General features: G+C 39.9%; 1 protein-coding gene across 7 annotated transcripts in view; it reads left to right on the top strand.

The window, feature by feature from the left end:
* SPECC1L (sperm antigen with calponin homology and coiled-coil domains 1 like) overlaps positions 1-22,146 on the top strand; it is a 112,862-nt gene that overhangs the window by 5,488 nt on the left and 85,228 nt on the right. For 3 of the 7 annotated variants that reach the window (XM_037879129.2, XM_037879132.2, XM_037879133.2), the window contains exons 2-4: positions 5,250-5,295; positions 13,826-14,015; positions 21,022-21,178. In XM_037879129.2, coding sequence (XP_037735057.1) covers positions 13,863-14,015; positions 21,022-21,178 — 310 coding nt within the window. In that variant the 5' untranslated portion in view covers positions 5,250-5,295; positions 13,826-13,862. Of the gene's footprint in view, positions 1-5,249; positions 5,296-7,535; positions 7,637-8,453; positions 8,532-13,825; positions 14,016-21,021; positions 21,184-22,146 lie in introns of all 7 variants that reach the window. The other 4 variants (XM_037879130.2, XM_043530041.1, XM_043530039.1 and 1 more) reach the window with 3 other exon arrangements.

The following is a 22,146-nucleotide window of genomic DNA, read 5'->3' on the forward strand; positions in this document are numbered from 1 at the left end:
AAGTCATATAGTAAGTATTGTCATCATATGGAGGGATTTGTTAGTGGAGTCCCTCAAGTTTTCTTTGGGAAAGCTGATGTGGTTTGTCCTACTTTATGGGCATCATGGTCATGCTGTATTGCCACAAATTGATCAGAACAAGTTTGCTTGCTTGCTCTTCACTGTGATTTGAAGATGAAAAAATTAATGAGAGTTCACCTCTATTTTTCCTCCTACCCCAGAGATGGCCAACCTGTGGCTCCAGAGTCGCATGCGGCTCTTCAGAAGTTAGTATGTGGCTCCTTGCATCAGTGCTGACTCCGGGGCTGGAGTGACAGGTGCTCCACCTCAGGCCCCCGGCCCTTCCCGCCCTCTCCCCCACTGCACCCTTGCTTCTTCCCCCCTCCATCCCAGAGCTTCCTGTACACTGCGAAACAGCTGATTGCGGCGGGCAGGAGGCACAGGGAGGGAGGGGGAGGTTCTGGTTGGCAGGGCTGCCAGCAGGCAGGAGGTGCTGGGAGAGGGGGCTGATGGGGGCTGCTGATGTATTACTGTGGCTCTTTGGCAATGTACATTGGTAAATTCTGGCTCCTTCTCAGGCTCAGGTTGGCCACCCCTGCCCTACCCCAAAGAAAAAGCAAATAGAATTTTACAAAGCAGCTTTATATCTTGGCTTGATATGAGTGCGTAAAGACTTAAATACGGGTCGTGAAGATGGTGCATACACTTTATTATGGATTCAGCTGTTGGAAGCTATACCATCAAATTCCCTTTGGACTATCTCATCTTGATGATGATGTGGCATTTAGACAAGATAAATATTAGATGGGGTGCACCTCTAGATTCTGTTATTCCTTTGCTCTTTTTGCCAAAAATTAAGATATTACAATTGGCTTAATTCTCTTATGTATACCTTCCACCACTGCCCTATTCTCTCCTACTTATCTAGTACACAATTAGCAAGGATGGTTTTCTCAACTGTAAAGTCATCCTTCATTCTTTCCTGTGAGGATGTAGCCTCCTCTACACTAGGGCGGGGGATCAATCTAAGTTACGCAACTTCAGCTACGTTATTCACGTAGCTGAAGTCAACGTACTTAGACCTACTTGCCGCGGTGTTTTCACTGCGGTGAGTCGACTGCTGCCACTCCCCCGTCGACTCCACCTGCGCCTCTCGCGGCGGTGGAGTACAGGAGTTGACGGGAGAGCGCTCGGGGGTCGATTTATCGCATCAAGACTCAACATGATAAATCGACCCCCGCTAGATCGATTGCTGGCGGCCGATCCAGCGGGTAGTGTAGACATACCCTTGGTTTGAATAGAGTTTTAAAGGTGACTTTGCACTACTGCTGAAGAATGGATTCATATATCGTTATTCCACTTTACAAATGAAAACCAAAGCACAAAGATACAGTGATTTGCCCAGGTTCTTAGAGAAACTCATAGAAGAGCTGGGAACAGAACCTTGTATTCTGCTGTAATAGTTTATATGTAATGATGGAATGCCTCATAATAGTGTCTATGAGTAAAATTACTTCAAATATATGCTTAATTGCATTAAATTTGGTCACTCAGGCCTACCCTCCTTTGTCCAGTGCTTTGAATCTTACAGATGCGATAGTTTAAAATATTAGGCCCATATTATAGAAAAGAGAATAGTCACTGAAAGGCTGAATGACTTGTCCTGTGGGATAGTGCATTAGGCCTCAGCCTCTAAGCCAAAAGACATGGGTTTTACTCCTCAGTCTGATGCTTACTTGCTGTGTACTCTTGAGAACCTCTTATCCCATTTATAAAATGGGGATATTTTTATGAGTTGGATGAACCTTGTTTGTTCTTAAAACCTTACTGAAATTGGTAAGTGTGAACTCACCCTTCAGTTAGCTGTAAACATAAGCCCTGCCTAGGACAAAAGGTGTGTGTGGACCTGCCCAGGAGCTTTTAGGCTAAGTATCGTTTTGGGTAGGTGTGTTTGGGAGTGTGAGAGAACACACAGATACTGAGGTCACAGACCAGAACAGAGAGAGAGAGATGCATAGGAAAAGAGACAAGGAAAAGCCAAGCAGAAGTATGGAAGATGCTAGGGAGAATGATTTTTGCGTCTGATGTTGGCTAAAGGGGTCTTGGGGGGGCTGGTAATCTAAGAAACTGTTCTTGGTTCCTTCTGCATTCAGAGACAGAGGAATTTGTACAGTTCTTGTGTATAAGACTATTTCAAAGAAATACCTGGCTACCACCAATTTCTATACCTAACTGGAACATCCACAGAGGCCCTGACTTTGACTAGCTGCTCAGGTCAAAAAGGGGATAAAAATATTAATGCTTTACCAGGCTCTGAATATTAAATAGAAATATTTTATAGTTCTTAATAAATTCAGCAGTTACCTGCTGTCTAAAGCTCGGAGGAGTACAGAGCACTGCATGATATAGTACAAACATTCGTCAGTATGTCCTATATCTGTTCCCTTCCACACAGTCTGGAGGAGGTGGGAGATTTTTATCATCTATAAATGAGAATAGATTAGATTGCAGGAAGAGAGTGACATTTTTTAAAAGAAAATGAGAAGCTATCCATAGAAAAGGAGTGTTCAGGCCTTGTTGGAGGAGTTTGTATAGTGTTCTGAACATAAAGCTTGCAAATATTTACTCTCAACGAACCAGTCAATAAAGATGTGATTTATGGGGATGCAAACTAAGTCCAAGCAGGGTTTACTTGCATTCTCAAGTTAGACACAGCAAGTTCCAGGCTGTTTACTATGTAGATTTTTTTTCAGATGAGGCTTTAAAATATGAAAGTCTGTTTGCTGTTTGTGAAGTATTCTGCAAGAATGGGGGTTTGCTTTTGTCATTTCATGAAACTTTTTTCCTCTCCAACTGTTATGCAGTGTTGTCTGTGTCAGTTGCTGCTACTCCTAGAGTTTCATTGTACTGTACGTATATAACTTGTAAAGTGTTTTGGGAAGAAAGGTTCTATATATGTTTAAAATACACTTGCAGTATACTCCATAGGAACACAATACGTTAGGAAGCTGTTACAGCTTCTTCCCTCTCTCTCCAAGGAAACTCTTAGGCTAAGGATAGTGATTAGTAATTACTAATTCTTAATTGGGGCAATGCTGGCATGAATGTAGCTAAAACAAAGTAAGTTACTGGTGAGTAACCAGACAAGGCCTCTGTCTTGGGCAACTAGATTCCAGTGCCTCAGTTAAGGATCATGTTCTTATGGAATTAGTAAAATAGTTCTAGAATATGGAATTTGCACACACTGTCAGTTCTTTGCCAGCCAGAAATGGAATTTCCTTTTACTTCCTTCTGCAGGGCAAATTGGAGAGATGCTGGGGGAGGAGCTCAGTGGGTTTCTGTAATCTCTGTAGGGATCAGCAGGAGGGAGCAGGGTGCTCAGAGGTGGGTCCAGTAACCAATCTTGAGCCTCCTACAGGGTTCACCTTCCCTTCTTTGCCATCTTTTGGGGGGGGAAGGTGGGGGGCATGTGTGTGCTTCTCCCCTATTTCCCAGTCTATACAAAAAATATACCTGCATGCAGGGTGGATAAAAATCAATGATTTAAAAAAAAAAATCCAAAAAATCAACATTTTTTTATTTAAATTGGATCTTTTTTATTTAAATCAGATTTTTTTTGCTAAAATGCTTTTTGAGGAAAAAGGCTATCTAAAGTTAGTTTTAATTACGATACATTATAGCTCAAAGATATCTCATCATGGAATAGAGATTATAAATTTTAATTCTATACTATGAGACAATATATTCATGTAATGTTAAAGACAAGTTTTTTAAATGAGTTCCAATAGTTCATGGATTAGGGACCCAATCTTATGGGATTCCACAGGCTTCTGTATAGATTATTTAGGTTAATCTTTCTATCTACCCAATGGGGCTCAGTCTAGAAGATGCCATTAGAGATGCTTAGTTTTGCAGTTCTCAAACTGTGGATTTGTTTTCTAGAGGCAGCGTGCTTAACAGGAAAAAATGTTTTTAAATAAATAAATAAATATATAGAGGTGAGAAATAACAGACCTTAACTCTATTGTTTCTCTGCAAATTTGTGTACAGAGGCAATCCCTTACCTCTCTCTAAAAGGACAAAATTTCAAAAAGTTCAGTGAATAGAAGATTGTTGGGGGTGGAATAGATCTGGACAAGGAGAAGAAGTCTGGAGATAAATGTGAGAACGAGGGACATGTGCTTCTTTTGTTAAAATATTGTATGTTTGCTGTTGGAAAAAAAAAATCCAGAATACTTAATGTTGTTGTTTTAGTTACATAAAACCATTTTAATGTCTGTCTGGTGGTGGTCTCCTCCTAATACAGCATGGCAAAAAAATCCTCCAAATATTAAGGATTAACTTGTTGAATTGGAGATAGTTCACCTCCCAATGATTTCATAAATATCTGCTTCAATTACTTTTGGTAAATAAAATAACCAAACATTAATTTTCTGATGTAGCTGTAAAACTAATCTGAAACGTTTTCAAAATAAATCCCTGTTTAAAAATGTATGGTGTGTTCCTTCTAAAAATGAAGCCTACATCTATATCTGAGTTGTGAAGAATATGTATTAAGGTTATAACAACCAACAAGAATGCACTATGTAGAAAACCATGATTAAATTGAGTTTTCCTGACTAGTGATTTAAATCAAATCCACCCTGCCTGCATATCTGCGTGGTGGTGGTGGGGATTTACAAATGCACCTTGCTAGACCTATTTCTTTCCCTTCCCCAGTTCTGGGATGGGAGGAGATCTTCCCATTCCCTCCAGAGATCTCCAGGTTTTAGGATAGGGAATGTCACAGGTGATCTACCTGATAACTCTGTCACCTCTCCCTTGTCACCCCTCTACAACCTGCATCAGATTAGTTTTTTGGCACAGGTGCTCCTTTTATGTTGGTCTTAGGGCTGCTAAAGACTGTTTAGGCAACCATTGCTGCTCATGCTGGCTTTGCCGCTTCTGGTGATATAGGAGTATACCTGGGTGGGGCTTCAGACTGGAGAAAGGATAGGATCAGGTATGGGGCCCTTAAATACAGAAATAAAATTTCTTAAAAGGTAAACACTGGCCACTTACTCTGACCATTATTTTTGTGAGGAGTTATGTCAGTGGGTGAAAATCACACTGTAAAGGACACAGCTTGAAATCTAGTCATTTTAAAAAATGAATTAAAGTTTTAGTTTTAACTCAAGGGCAGGTGCTGGACTTATCCTGCCAGTTTTTGTGGTCTTACAACTGCTTTTTTTTTAATGCTTCTCTTTCAGTTTTGCTGTGTAAAACACTCATACCTGCAGGGAGAACTGACATCTGGTAAGTGGAGACACTGACTATACACATAGTGCAGTAAGCAATCAAATGAGCAAAAGATGTGGGAAGGGGACTACTTTTCTCTCGCCTGTTCACCTGATGCTCATCATCACTCATCTTAGGTGTTACTTGTAACAATAGAAAGAAAAAACATTTTCAGAGTGTAATTTTTAGGTTGATCATGTCCTTTTATTAAACTAACAGCTTTTGTAGCTAAAGCAAGCCAGTCAGTCATTGGTCAGATGTGGGTTAACGTGCTAGAACTGGAACTCTTTTCTGTCCACCAATGCTATTAACCCAGAAACCCAGTCTTCAGAGTAATAGTTGATTAATTTTCCATGAAAATGCAGACTAAGGCTCTTGCTGAGGACTACATTTTTTGTTGTCTGTGTAATACTTTTATGACCTGAAATGGAGCTGTAACTGATATACTGAAACTCTGTGTATTATTCCAACTGCTGGCCCATTTTTGCTAGTTTGAGTATAACTTTTAAAATCTACCAATGGGATATGGAAAACAATAACATTAAACAGAGCCTTGTTTTGCTGTTGGCATGACAGAAACCTTAAAGGAGAACCATGCCACACTTCACATTTTTCTTCTTCCATTTTCTTCAGTGTTTCTTCTTCATGTGCGTTTTTGACAGTTAAACTTTGTTTCAGTTTGCATTATAGTGGGCTTATATATACATTCAAATACACATACAAATCTGGATACTAATATTGCTAACATAGCAAATCCTATATAATTGTACTGTGGACTGTATTCTAAGTCACTAGTATAGCACTTTTGAGGAATAATTATTCCTTAGTTCCATTAACTCACTTGGAATTTTTTCCTCATCTCTAGTTTTAATTCCTGCAAGAAATGAATTTGTTAGTGTTCTCTGTCAAATTTTCTTGGAAAATCCAGTTAAGAAACAAAAGGAATCCTTCTGTAATAGAAAGTTTATACTGGTGCACTATCTACAAAGGTTGTTATAGGGATACAATTATCTTAAATTTGTTTTAAAATAATATACATTTGGAATCCTTGTGTGAGCATTCTGTATTTTGCAATTCAGTTTCCAGAAAACTTAGCTGAACTTTTTAACGGCAGAGTTTGAGTTAACTAGAAGCAGCCACTGTTTTTTCTCCACAGTGTCTTGATATACCTGCTGGTTAAATTATAATACCAGCTTAAAAACAAGAATGAATTTTTTTGTTTTATTAAAAGGTATAACACAGTTCATCATAAATTAGGCAGTTCTTCTGTGAATGTTTCTATCACTTGTCTGGAATGCTAAGTATTAGCAGCCGTTAAACGTTGCTCAAAGAGACATGGGGCTTAAATTTTCTCCAAACAAGGAGTAAGGAAATCAGGATGCTTAGCATCTAGTTTTTGCCCAGTGATTATTCCACAATTTATAAAGAAATGTACTTTTTAGGTTGTGCTCCCAAAATAAGTAGGAATTCAGACACTTCATCCTTAATTTGTATTTTCTGAAGTCCTGGTTCCCTGTACAAACCCATTAAAAAGAAACTACATGAACTTCTAGGGAGCTCAGAAATGATAAGAGAGTTTCTTCCTTCCCTGTCCCTCTACCCAGAGGCAAGGCTCAAAGTACTTGTGGAGCTCATGGGCTGAAAGTATAAGCTACATCTGCTACAGCACTAAGAGCTGGAATTCGTTGCATCTGTGTGTAGTACAGGCAGTCCTCAACTTTACTTCATTCGACTTACGACGAACAGCACTTATGATGTTTCTGAATTGACCCCCTGATTCGACTTACAACAATTGGTTTAGACTTTACGATGCTCAGTCCTGCAGTGGAGTGTATTGTGATTCCGAGTTACAATGTTTCAACTTACAACTCAATTTTCAGGAACCAATTGTGTCATAAGTCCAAGGACTGCCTGTATATCAATTCACTGGCCAGCCCGTAGTTTGCCCAAAAATTCCTGTCCATGCTCCTGCATGGGGAATTTCAGCAGAATGTGGTTCTCTATTGTGAAGGGGGCTGTAAAACCTCCTGTGCATAGACTTTCCTTCCCCCACCTCAGTGGCCTTCTGTGACTGCTCAGTTGGCCATAGTTTGTCCTTAATTATTTATTTTGAAATTTTACACTGTTAGAGGTGAATGGCTTTTGGGCAGGGAATGTGTGGATGTGGATATGAAATGACAATTACTCCTGGGGGAGTTCTATGCCAGTGTTCATGTGCAGAATTCCTGTCTGCTGCAGATTTCTTTCCTTCCCCGCAGAAAAATTACTTTCTGACGAGGAAACAAAGGGAAGCCGCACGAATGGTCACATGCCCCTCCCCAGCAGCATGGGCAAGTTGTTTCGGGCAGCTGGCGGAGAGGTAAATCGCTGTGCGGCAGGTGGGGTTTGGGATAGCCCAGCCAGGGCTGAGTCAGAGCCACTGGGCACCAGGGCCAGGTCAGATTAATCCCCTGTCCCTCCCCACCAACCTCCACCCCTGCACAGAGATCAATCCCCGCCGACCTCCAGCCCCCTGCATCCGGACCCCCACCACTGATTCCCAGCATATGAACCCCCACTGCTGCACCCAGGCCACTCCAGCTTAGCCTCCCGCACTCAAACTCCCACCCTGACAAGCCCTACCCCCCTCTGCAGCTGGACCACCCCACTGAGCACCCTGCCTCCCCAACCAGCTGCACCTGGACCCCCATCCTTCCAAGCCCCACTCCCACAGCAGTCGGACCCATCCCCGCTGAGTGAGTTCACCCCCCCCCCCCCACACTCAACCCTAACCACCTTCAGCTGGACCCCCTGCAGATTCCCATTGCCCCTTTGCATCCAAATCATCCTGGACTCCCCACTGAGCCACCTGTACCCAGATTGCCCCACATAGAACCCTCTCACCCCACACCTGGATCCTCCCCACACTTAGCCGTGCCACACTTGGATCCTGCTGGGCTGAGCCTGCCTGCCCATATCTGGTGTGCCTGGTGGAGAGGGGCAGGGCCCTGGGATGTTTCTGGGGCAGGCCTGGCCCTTGCACTGTCAGGTGCAGCCTCGCTGCTGAGTCTGTGTTGGGAGAGGGCAGGGTGATGTCCCACCTCCGTGCAGCCAGTGGCCTGTGCTCCCGCTGCCATGCTGGAGCCTCCACATTTATTTATTGACAAAATTTGCAGAATTTTAATTTTTTGACACAGAATTCCCTCAAGAGTCGACAGTCTAGTGGGGCCAGCACCCTTAATGGCTTGGGAAGCTCTGTCACCCTTTGTTTTTTGGTAGGTGTTTTATAATCTGTTTCTTCTTGGACTTTTCATAAGATACTGTTAATATACTCACTGGAATTTGGGCGGTCTCTATTTTTTTTTTCTGCTGTGATTCATGGAATTCTCATGAAAAGGCCATTCTACCCTTCTGTTAATAGTTCTTATGTGGCTAGAACTATTGTTCAATAACTTCTTTAGGTTATATATTTTTCATTTCATACATAGAAGATGTGATATCTTGTTCACTAGTCAAAGGAATATCTCGGACACTTTTTTCCAAGGTTCTCCTATAATGGCATGATTGGCATGAGTAATCTTGTTTAATAGAATGGATGAGATGTAAATTACGACAACAAAACCAAGAACTGTTAAAATAAACCACTAGTTAATCTATAAGTAACGTACATTTAATATTCATAGGGAAAGATGCCCCTCCCCTGCTCCTCATTTACAGAGTTATGGAGTGGAACATTTTAATTGATGTCCAAAGAGTAACTCTGAAAGAATCTTATGCTGTTGGGCAGCCATACCATATCAGTTTGTAGTACAGTGTTGTGCCTTCTTATTGGGCAAAGCATTTTAAAAATGTTTCTGGAGTTTTATTTGCAGCTGAATAAAAGTGTAGGACTGTCTGCATCTGTCTCCACTAGAACGGTGAGAACAGACTATTGCGTAGTATTGGTTTTAGTTTTCTGCTGTATGTGTTCTGTTGAAAGAGAAGTCAGGCAAAGGGTACAGGTTAGAATGAATGTTCACATTCTGCTTATTGTGACTTGTTCTTTCCCTCTCTTGCTAACACTGACTTATTTGATGTGATTATTTTTGGCTTGTTTTAGTCCTCCTTTTTGTTATTTATGCCCTAGTTCATAATTCATGTATGGTGTTGACATTCTCTCTCAGTGCAACATTAACACAAAAAAATCTCCTCCTATAATATCACTTTGGATTTAGCTATATAGGTCTTGCCTCTCTCTCTCTCTCTCTCTCAGTATTTTTTCATTTATTGCTAAATCCACACTGGATTCTGACTTACATCTAAAAGAATAAAAAATGGGTAAGTAGACATTTTTGTTTTCAGTTCCCTTCATGAGAAGGGGTTGTTGCAAGTTTTGATCCTTAAAAGATAATAGCAAAGTGTTTGCAGATGCTTTTCATAGTATGCTCTGAAACTTATTAGTATTGAATTCCTACTTGAGTGCAGTCTTTGGGTATTTATAGCCTCATAACTGTCTTACTATTATAAAATGTTTTGGAAGGATTTTTAACTGCCATTTTTAAACAGTAGTGTTGCACTGAAACTTAGTATTTGAGTTTTTGGCTTAAAAATGAATTTATGTGTATATTGTCTATATCTGTTAATTCAAATCTAAAGTGACCAAAAATAATTTCAGGTGCTTGTTTTAGGTATTTTTCTTTTTTTCATGTTGAAAAAAGATTCTGTACATATCCAAATACATTTTTATCTACATACAATTTTTGTCTACATTAAATGTTTTGAAACAGTTTTCATTAATACTCAGTGTTACAGTAATAACCAGTGGCCCCAGCTAGGACTGGGGCACCATTGTGCCATACACTGTGATTATAGAGGCAGGCATGATCCCTGATCTGAAGGGTGTAATTTTTTGAGTCCTATCTGAAGGTATTTGTTTTTTTGGGTGTAAAGTTCTCTTTTTCCAAATACCAGAGAAATATTAGTTACATTACCTTGGTCATGTGGTTGCTATTCTTGGAGTATATACTAGTAATTTTTGAATGAAAATTACAGCAATATGTTCTCTCTGAGCTTCACTATGAATAAGAAACTTTATTTTGTTATATTTGCTCTCATAGGGCTAGATCCTACGCTTATTAAAGTCAGTGACAAAGCTCACATTTACTTTAGTGCAAGATTAAGGCCATAATTCAAGTGCAGAAAGTCTAAACTGCATCTTTCTGTGAAAATGTTTTGACTGCCTATATTCGTGTCTTTTTTTAGACTAATCTGGTGACTTTATTTGCTGCAGTAAACCAGTTCCTCTAGTCTATGTAATTACATACAAATAGTAAAATATAGAAAGGTGTAAATCTGAAAGGGGCATTGGCTACAGAAAGACACACAGTTTGGGATGGGAATACTAACACATTTTGGACAGGTATGCAAACTTTAAATTTATTTTAATTTCAAAAGAGATTCCAGATTAACCAGGGTTTTTTAAATAGATAACTAGATTAGCCAAGCAGTCCCTTACGGCTCATCCTCTGTTTCCTTGTTTTTAAATTGTTCATTTCTTCCTAACCATTCTTAGGAAAGGCTAATAACATGAAATATCCAAACACTTTTCCTTATGCTGCACCAACCACATATTACATTTATATCTTTCACATGCTCTTTTCTTACCACCACAGAGGGTATTCTAGATTTCATTAGAGCAATGAGATATTGGCTGTACAAGGTGCTTGTCTTAAGTCAAGATATAACTTGAATTTTGCCTGCAACCTGTTTTACAGGTACACAGGCAAAGCTTGTATGCTTCAGAACAGTAAACAAAATTATAAGAAGAGATCCTATACTTCATCATAGTGCAAAAGCTTGCTCAAGAAATAATAATCTTCACACCTTGATTTTTGCCTGTGCCATATATTTTTCACAATTTAATAAAGCACAATTTTTTGTCATAGATGAAAGGATAAGAATATTTCTCATCTTGGGTGTGAATATATAGTTAATATTTGTCATATTTTAAATAGTTGCAAATTATCACTTGATAAATGATACGAGTGTAGGTGTGACAACTTGGTCTTAGCTCTGAGCATTTAAAGGGTAGGGTTTAATCCAGTGTGAGGAATTGGCAAGGTCCATATGTCTTGGTTGACCTTGACTGTTGAGTCAGATTAGTTTCAGTCTCCAACTACAAATCAAACAGGGCGCTTGTAGCAATTATAAGTCTCCTGTAAATAATGTAAAGTTGAGAAGGCCGTAGTAACTGTAGGTTTTTCCCTGAAATCATAATTTAAAAAAAATATTTGTCCCTTGAATTCTTCTGTCTTGTGCATAGGCATTCTGAAAGGTCTTTCATTGATTATATAATGCTGTCTGTAAAACAGAGCAGAATTTGTTACACAAATGTGGTGGTAGTTAAAAGCTTTTTTGGCTTTCTGATCGTTCAAAAATGGCCAAACTAAAATGTTCGAATTCAGGGATGGGAGAAGAATCTTGCTGTAATCAGCCATATCAAATGGTTGACAATGAGGAAGCTTTAGTTTATAAACAACCATTTAGTTGCAAATTCCTCTTACTTTCTATTTGCTAATTACATGTATTTGCCAGGGGAATAGAAGAACACTTCAGTCAGAGTGATCAGTTGTAATAAATTTCAGGAGTTTAAAAATGAAAAGTGCTGCTGCTAACAGTATCTGCAGATTTGAATGCATCCAAATAATACGTAAAGGTTTTTAAGTTGAAAGAAATTAAATTTAAAAAGTAGTTTGTGTGCATATTGGGCGAGGGGAGTCGTGTAAGGTTCTTTGAGGCATTTATTTTGTTAAACGTTATTGGTAGTCCTGATCACTGCATTTATATGCAGCATTTCTCCACACTCTGAATCATCTCTAACCATTCATGTAGTTCAAATGCCCTTTTTTGTAGAAGGGGAGAAAGATGTTCTTGTTCCATGTTTCCTGTAAGCACTAGATAATGAGACTCTGATAAATCTGAACACCTACTTCCCTTGACTTTATGGCTGCCTCGTAGGAGTGGAAGCTTTCTTTTCCTTCTCTTCTTCCATTCCAGAGTCTCTTGACTGGGAGAGAGGAGTGGTAATAGCTATTTTCTTCACTAATTGGCTCCTGAAAGAGTGAGAATGTTCCCTCCTTTTCTAATCCTCATCCAGCTCCCTGGCTGCTATGGGTGATGGATCTCCATTATTCTGCCTTTCCCTCTAGTCCAGGGATCTCAAACTCAAATTACCAGGAGGGCCGCATGAAGACTAATACATTGGCCCGAGTGCTGCGTCACTGACACTGCCTCCGCGCCCCTCCCCCCGCTGCAGCTGGCCCCGACCCCACTCCACCCCTGCCCCACCCCCATTCCAACCCCTTCCCCAAAGTCCCCACCCCAGCTCCGCCCCCTCCCTGCCCCTATTCCAACCCCTTTCCCAAATCCCTGCTCCTGCCCCACCTCTTCTCCACCTCCTCCCCTGAGCACGGGGCTCCCTGCTCCTCCCCCCTGGAAACCGCTACGTGCTGCCAAACAGCTGTTTGGTGGCGGGGAAGTGCCTGGAGGTAGGCAGAGGAGCGGGGACGAGGTGCCCTGGGGGGGGGGCAGTGGGGGAGGGGAGGTTGGCGGCTGCAGGAAATAACTGGGAGGGGACGGGGGGGGGGACATGGGGAGCTTGGCGGGCCGCAGCAAATAGCTCCGCGGGCCACGTGTTTGAGACCCCTGCTCTAGTCTCTATTTTGAGTTGTCTGCCCTTGTGAACAGCAGTAGTGCTCACCACTGCTGCTACTCATAGGTTTTTCGTGCCCCAGAGGGTGAAATTAGAATTCTGATATGCTCTCAACATATTGGGAATTGTAGTAGTGAAACTGATAGCTTTCACAAGCAACAAAAGACTATGAGCAATGACAAGCATTGAAGTGGCCTGTCTGCAGACTCAGGAAGACAGTAGTGTACTGTTTTATGTTTGGCTCCCATTCAGAAGGAAATCTTCCCAATCATAAGAGCTAAGAACGTAATTTCTTCTAAACTACATGGCTGGACCCCCATGAATGCCAGAGACAACGTTCTCTTCACAACTGTTTAGAGGGAGAGTGGATTTTCAAACATTGAATTTTATATATTAATATGTCTTTCCCCTCTAACTGCCAGAACTTTTGCAGCACTTTCCTTTCAGCTTGGCAGATTCTCTTTCCCTAAGGCCAGTGTTGGTAATCAATTATCAGTCAGTTGATAGAGAGTACTCCCATTGTATTTTTCTTTGCTTCAGTCAGAGATCAAAAACATCACTGTCCTGATGAGCCTTGTTTTTGCTGGTAGGGAGGCAGGATTATAAAATGCCATCAGTTCAGTGCTATTTGTGGTAAGAGACTTTGAAGACTTTTTTTTATATATAACCTGGGAGTTCTGTTGCTTTGAACACTTAATTTTTGGCAAAAATCTCTCTACTGTGAAAACTCTTCTTCCTCAATCATGTGCATTTGCCTCTGGCTTATGCTTGTTGTTGTTATCATTGGGGTACTGATTTTAAACAAATCAGTCAAAGAGCTATATTACATCTCACTTGTCTTGTATTTAACACTTCTCTAACATTTTTTGGGGTTCACAGATTTGTTTGTAAATGAATCACAAAGAGGCAGCCCAGAATGAAGAAAGCAAGCAGGTCTGTTGGCTCAGTGCCCAAAGTGCCCGGGATAAATAAAACTCAAACAATAGAAAAAATCAAACCAGAAAACGGCTCCTCAGTATCTGCAGTAACAAAACTCTCAAAAACTGGAACATCAACATCCCTGCTGAAGGTAAGCTCTAATAGACTGCCTTGATTTTTTGGACAGTAAGGGATTTGGAAGGATAGAATTTTAGAATAAGTATACTGATGCAGTGGAAAACTGGGATTCATAATCTCTCAATGACTGAAGAGAATTTCAGTAGTTACACAATGCAGGACATAATGAGAGATTACGAATGCTATGGTCATTAAGTGTTGCTGCTTTTGATGTGTTTATATGTACTAAGGTAGAAGGCAATGCACCTTATGGAACGTAACTTTCCTGACTTCTCTGTAAAAAGGGAAACTGAGCTGCCTTCCACTGGGTGTCATGAATTGCTGTCTCAAACGGAGTGCCAAGTGTTGCTCTTGAATAAGTTTCTTTGACTGACTCGTGGAGTGGTAGTAGGATGTGATAAGCTCTGTGTAAAGATTAAAAATTCCAATTGAAATTTCTCAAGATGGATACTTCAGTGGGGAATTGAGAGGACTATATTTTAAGAGACTGTGTGTTTGGTATACTTAACATTGGTGACTGGCGTCAGATCCATGCAGCCGCACTGTTCCTGGAGTTTTCCATGCTCTCTCCATTTTGTATCAGGAGTGGAGCTTCAGCCTAACTGGTGTGTGCTGCTCCTACTTTCCATCTTCTTATTTGTCTTGTAGGTTTTTCATTACTCTCAGCTTAACTAGGCACCAGGCTTTGGAGTATATGTGCACATCACATTGCACCTTTTACGTCCCCTGGGCCCTTTAAAATTGAGAGGCGTAGTCTCAGGGAACATCACTGGGAGCAAGCATGTGACTTACAGGAAGCCAAGTATAATCTTTCTTGCCTCTTAGATGAGTGGCAGACAGGAGAGACCCACGATTTGGGAGATCCATGTCCGGGGTCTCCAAAATAACCAGACAGGATTACCAAAATCAAAGGGTGTTCCTCTCCCCTACCAGCTGATAGAAATTAGGAAAGTCTTAGATAGTTACTACCCAGAATTTTGTGATGTTTGTTTTGGGTTGTTGTTTTGACAATAAAATGAGCCTTGAATACAGGGACATGTGAAATGCCTTGTACTTGGGACTTTTTCTCTCCCCAGCTGGTGAATCTGCACATTCTTATGTTTAGAAATAGATTCCTGACAAAACATTGTTTGTACCTTGCATCCTGTTTAATACAAAACCATCTTGTGATACGTAGCCATTCTGAGTAGTGTCCAGTGTCATCGACAACTGTCCTCTTAAGAGCTGACTGGCATGTACTTCTGACTGTGGTATGTAGCTTACTCATCAAGAGCTTCCAGCTGTCATACCTCTAATCAAAACAAAGAAGAGAATGATCTATCTAGCTGTCTCTGAAAGGATTTGGCCTACTGTGTGTTTACAATTTTCTCTCTTTATCAGTAGCATTTCAGGCAACTCAGGTGTACAGTTTTAAAGAGTATTATGTCAATTACACATATCTTAGGCAGAGCAAGAAATTCCCTTCTTAACTAGTGACTGAGCGTTGTTGTACCTTAAGGGTTTTAGCTAGGTTTTAGTGACATAGCTGAGTGACTCATTCTCATGCGGTTGTCATCATGCCAGCTGTGTGAAATAAAACTATGTACATCTTTCAACTGTTCCCATATGTAGGAGAAGTTGGAAGGTTGTAGTTTGTAGACTTAAGCGCGCTGGCAATTTATATGTCTGAGGGAGTTAAAGTATCAATAAGCTACTGCCATTTTAAAAGGAACTTATCTATGTAATTTTATCATTTATGGTGTTGTCTATGAAGCTTCTGGCATGCTGTCGTCTTCATGCAGAAAATGTCATCTAACCTTAAAATTTATTGGAGTCTGTTTTATTTTTTTGTGAATTTTAATACATATTCCTAGACAAAAGTTGTTTAGCTGGAGTTACGATTGAGAACATATCCGTAATTTAGGTTAAAATTAGGGCTGTCAAGCAATTAAAAAAAGTAATCGTGTGATTAAAAAAATTAATTGCGCTGTTAAACAATGGTAGAATACCATTTATTTAAATATTTTTGGATGTTGTCTATGTTTTCAAATATATTGATTTCAATTACAACACAGAATACAAAGTGTACAGTGCTCACTATTTATTTTTTTTACAAATAATTGCACTGTAAAAAAACAAAAGAAATAGAATTTTTCAATTCACCCAATACAAGTACTGTAGTGCAATCTCTTTATCATGAAAGTTGAACTTACAAATGTAGAATTAAGTAAAAATAAAAACTGAATTCAAAAATAAAACCTGCATTCAAAAACTGCATTCAAAAATTGCTCGGACAAACAAGTTTGTTTACATTAGCAGGAGATAATGCTGCCCACTTCTTGTTTACAATGTCACCAGAAAGCGAGAACTGGCGTTCTCAAGGCACTGTTGTAGCCAGCGTTGCAAGATATTTACATACCAGATGCGCTAAAGATTCACATGTCCCTTCATGCTTCAACAACCATTCCAGGGGACATGCGTCCATGCTGATGATGGGTTCTGCTTGATGATAATCCAAAGCAGTGCAGACCAACGCATGTTCATTTTCATTATCTGAGTCAGGTGCCACCAGCAGAAGGTTGATTTTCTTTTTTGGTGGTTCAGGTTCTGTAGTTTTCGCATCGGAGTGTTTCTCTTTTAAGACTTCTGAAAGCATGCTCCACACCTTTCCCCTCTCAGATTTTTGGAAGGCACTTCAGATTCTTCTGTCTTGGGTCGCGTGCTGTAGCTATCTTTAGTATGTAGCTAACTCATATTGGTACCTTCTTTACATTTTGTCAAATCTGCAGTGAAAGCGTTCTTAAAATGAACATGTGCTGAGTCATCAATTGAGATTGCTATAACATGAAATATACGGCAGAATGCAATTCTCCCCCAAGGAGTTCAGTCATAAATTTAATTAACGCATTATTTTTTTAATGAGTGTCATCAGCATGGAAGCATGTCCTCTGGAATGGTGGCTGAAGCATGAAAGGGATACGAATGTTTAGCATATCTGGCACGTAAATTCCTTGCAATGCCGGCTACAAAAGTGCCATGTTCTCACTTTCTGGTGACATTGTAAATAAGAAGGGGGCAGCATTATCTCCTGTAAATGTAAACAAATTTGTTTGTCTTAGCGATTGGCTGAACAAGAAGTAGGACTGAGTGGACTTGTAGGCTCTGAAGTTTTACATTATTTTGTTTTTGAGTGCAGTTATGTAACAACAACAAAAAATCCACATTTGTGTTTCACTTTCACAACAAAGATTACACTACAGTACTTGTATGAGGTGAATTGAAAAATACTATTTTTGTTTATAATTTTGACAATGCAAATATTTATAATAAGTAATATACACTTTGCTTTCAATTACAACACAGAATACAATATATATGAAAATGTAGAAAAACATCAAAAAATTTAATAAATTTCAATTGATATTCGGTTGTTTAATTATGTGATTAAAAACTGTGATGAGTTAACTGTGATTAATCGACAGCCCTAATTAAAATACCTTAATAGTGGTGATGTAATTTCATATAGATCATTATATAAACACAGAACACTCAATTAAAGTTAAACTTAAAGAAATCCAAACAAGGTTTGGAAATGCACAGTTAAGGCACTCAAACACCAACCTGTAGTGACACCATGTAATTAATCATAAAATTATTATGGGTCATAATAATTTTTTTGGTTCCAGATCATGAACTCATTAAACTGATACTTAACGACACACTTTTTCTTTTTTTTTTCTCCTCATGGTGTCGCTGCAGGGCAGTGTTAAGTTTGTCAGGGAGACTTAACTGCATTTTGTCCTCAGGAGCCCTGCCTCATTCATTCCCAGAGTTCCATCCATTCTTTGCACTGAATCTCAGTTGTGTAGTTAATACAGTGGTTGTTGGCAGGACCCCGACCTGTTTTGTTGAAGAAGCAGGAAGATGTGCGATGGAGAGAGGACTGCAGGAAGAGAAAGTATGATCGCATGGTTTAGTCAGTTGAATGTCATCCCAGAAAACTGGATTATATCTCTGCCTCTGCCACAGTGTTTCTATATGATGCTGGGGAAGTCACTTAATTGAATTTTTTCACAGGTGGCTGCTAACTGTTTTTCTCATTTTCTGAGTTCCCAAATTAAGACACCTGAAGTCCTATTTACAGAAATGCTGAGCACTCGCAACTGAAGTCAATAGGAGCTCTGCTCTGAACATATAAAGTGCTATAAACTGATAAATTTTCTGGAAAATCAAGACATAGGGTTTGTTTACATGGAGGCATCCAAGAAAGTTAATCTGAATTAACTAATGGTGTGAATTTGAAGTGGTCAGATAAACCACATTAAATCCCCATGTGAGTACTTTTATTCAGAATTAAAGAAGTCTTTAATTCAGTTTAGCTTAATTCATGGTGAATCTTAAGAGCTAGGTTTTGGCAATTGCCGGTTGAAACTTCAACATATTGTAGTCATCCAGTCTTAAGAATTTCTGCCATGTAATCAAAGGTGGTAAGTGTTGCAAACAGAAGAAAGCCAAATCTCAGAGTAGCAAATTTATTTACACATTTTCTTTTCATTTTAAGTGTTATGATTATATAAAATCAATAACCTCTTGCCTCTTTATTTACAAAAAAAAATTGTTTTAAGGGTTTTAAATTCAGTCAATCTAATTAATGACTTGGCATTTCTAGAGTTTGATTTATATTGAACAGTGAAAACCAACTCTTTGGGCTTGGGAAGGCACACATCCCAACAAACAGACCATCTTTTCAACCAGTAATGAAAAAGAGATAATTTTTAAAGCTTCATTACTTACACTTTCACTAATATTTCATTCTGTGAATAAAAAATGATACAGCAATTCAGTTCTCTGATCTGGGAGGGGGAGAGGATTCAAACTCTCTGTAACCTGGTCTATGCTAAACTTCAGTATAACTGCGTCGCTCAGGGGTGTGAAAAATCCATCCCCTTGAGTGACGTTGTTATACCAACCTTAACCCGCAGTGTAGACAGTGGTATGTCAGCGGGAGAGCTGCCTACTGCCTCTCACAGGTTTGGAGTTATTAAGCTGATGGGAGAGCTTTCTCCTGTCAGCTTAGAGTGTCTTCACCAGAAGCACTACAGTGGTGCAGCTGCACTGATGCAAATTTGTATTGTAGACTTGCCCTGTATTTCAGTAGCGCAGAAAAATTTAAAGGATGGGGTTAGTTTTACAGCTGCTCAGAACTATACATGCACCTGCAGTGAAACTGATGATTTGCATTTATACTTTGGAATAGGATGCTTATATAGATGCACTGGTATCCAGGGTTCTTGCATTGAAATATTCTTAAAAACTTTTTAAAAATTTGTTTCAAAGTGCTAGAATAGTATATTATGCAGTGGTATTGAAGCTGTGTCAATCCTACAATACTAGAGAGACAAGGTGGGTTAGTTAATATGTTTTAGTGGACCAACTGCTGTTGGTGAGAGACACAAGAAATGGTAAGACAAACACCATATCACCTGTGGGTGAACACTTTTCAGTAAAAAGAAAAGGAAGAGTTGTGGCACCTTAGAGACTAACAAATTTATTTGAGCATAAGCTTTCGTGAGCTACAGCTCACTTCATCGGATGCATCACGAAAGCTTATGCTCAAATAAATTTGTTAGTCTCTAAGGTGCCACAAGTCCTCCTTTTCTTTTTGCAGATATAGGCTAACACGGCGGCTACTCTGAAATTTTTCAGTAAGTGATCGCTCTATATCTAATCTGTTAGTCCTTATCCTCAAAGGAAACCTGCACAACAAAAGACGAGCGTGGGAGCTTAAATTCATAACTTTGTAGCTACTAAAAATCATGGTCTTAATAAAGACGCTGAATTTATGGCTTATTACAGCAATCTGTAACTCACTAATTCCTGCCCCCCCTTTTGCCCCTATGACAACAGTGTGTTAACAGGCACTTCATGATCCCTTAGAATATGTGCTAACTACTTAAGATAAACTATCTGTTTAATCTTGTATTTAGTTGTGGCGCTCTCAGGCTTGGTCTGCACTAGTTAGGTGCAAGTAAGGCAGCTTACCTCAACGTAATTATGTCAGTGTCTTCTCTGGAATGCTGCTTCCACCGAAGTAAGTGGCCGCTACACTGACGACATAACTCCACCTCCACAAGAGGTGTAGTGCTTATACTGGAGTAGAAAAGGAGACAGTGTCCATGTAGACACTGCATTACTTCAGCTGTTGGTTGTCATTCTTGTCAGTTTCATGGCTGCTATTGTGTCTCCTTCACATCCTTGTCAATTTCACAGGGCTGTGAATTTTGCTGCTGGTAGGATCCTTGCTGTGAAATTGAGCCCCCCAAAGCTGGTGGCTGGGCACTGGGCTCACAGCTGGAGCCCTCACTCCGGCATGACCACCTGAGCTGTGAGCCTGGCATGGGGCTCAATTTCACAGCCAGGAACCTACCAGCACAATTTCAGGGCTCCAGCTGTGAGCCACCCACCCCCTCCCCCATGTTAGTTTCACCGCTGGTAGGCTCCATAAGCCTCCGCCAGGCTCACAGCTTGGGCTGGCACACCAGGGCGGGTGGGGGCTACAGCTGTGAGCTCTGCATGGCTGTTAGTGCCCTGCACTTGGCTGTCAACTGGTATAGGCACTCCTGGTGGGGACATGTGACATTGGCAGAAGGAGGGTAGTGTGGACACCAACAGCTGATTGAATTACTGTGGTAGCTGTAGGTTGACCTAAATTAAATCCACCTAATTTTGTTGTGTAGACAAGCCCTTAGTACCTTTCCCAGACATGAATAAGAGCTCTGTATAACTCAAAAGCTTGTCTCTCTCTCACCAACAGAAGCTGGTCCAATAAAAGATATTACCTGACCCACCTTGTGTCTCAGAGTAGTGGATTGACTAATAGTGGGTGTTATCTAAGCAATAATGTACTGAATGTGTTTTTTAGATCTTAAAATATATTATGTTTAAAAATATTCACTTGTAATAACAGCAGCTTTGATTAGTCAACATTTCCAGTCCTGCACTTCATATCCAGTCATGTTAATATCCTTTTCCCTTTTCAGACAAAAAGTAGTGATGACCTTTTAGCGGGGATGGCTGGTGGTGGGGTGACTATGACCAATGGTGTGAAGGCAAAGAAGAGCACCTGCACATCCACAGCATCTTCAGCTTCAGGGACCACCATGAACAACCTGGAGAATAAACCCAAGACTATTACAGGTACAAGGAGATATTAGTCTCAAAGGGTTGTTTCCTTGGCTTTTTGTTGTTCCGTTATGAAACCATTGCAACTCTTCCATAGGCAGTGTACAAAGCATCTAACAAAGAGCTCAGCAAAGGCCAGGCCAAATAGAACACTCTGCCAATGACCCTACTCACCCAGTTTGTATTGATAAAATATTCACCTGCAAATCCTTACATATACTATTTTTTTATATTGGTCATTTAGCTTTTTCTATAGTGGTATTCACTGGGACCAACAACTAGTGTAGACACATGCTGCTAGAAAAATCCCTACTTTGGTCATTAAAGGTTTTAGGTAAGGGATGAATATCTTCAATACAGGGTGTTGTGTTAAGCTAATAATCTCTACTCATGTACTTAAATAAGGAGAAATAATTTTGTAAAGCCTTCAGGCAGGTGTGACATTCCATAGTGTTTATCACAACACAATTAGTAGAAATATGTTTGTTGTCCGATTGCTGGTTTTGGGGCTCAGTAAAGTTAATAAAATTGTAAGTCACCTTGCAGTTAAGAAGTGATGCTGCTGCTCTCTGCTTCAGCATTTTTGAGTGAGAATGGTGAGAATATTTAAATACACTGATTTCATTCTTGGATCAGAATATACATGTTTATAAAAAGTACTCAAATGGGAACTGTGTTCCCACACCTAAAAGTGAAGATGTATCTATGATCTGCGAACTTAAAGAGAGAATATCAAGTATCTTACATATAGTTACTCTTCATTTTTTTTATACAATTTATTAGAAACTTTGGGGGAGAATCCCTTTTCCTCTTGCAAACAATAGATTTTTTAATCCTTGTTTTGAGGGGGGCTTAACATGTCTTCAGACACTGTAAAGAATATTTAAACCTTATTTGAGACTCTCATAAATAGACTGTACATATTTCATTTCAAAAGTGTGGTTTAGAATGTCAGCCCTTTTATAATCATAGCAACATATATA

Source organism: Chelonia mydas, chromosome 15 (assembly GCF_015237465.2).
Source record: "Chelonia mydas isolate rCheMyd1 chromosome 15, rCheMyd1.pri.v2, whole genome shotgun sequence".
In the NCBI taxonomy this organism is placed as follows: Eukaryota; Metazoa; Chordata; order Testudines; family Cheloniidae; genus Chelonia; species Chelonia mydas.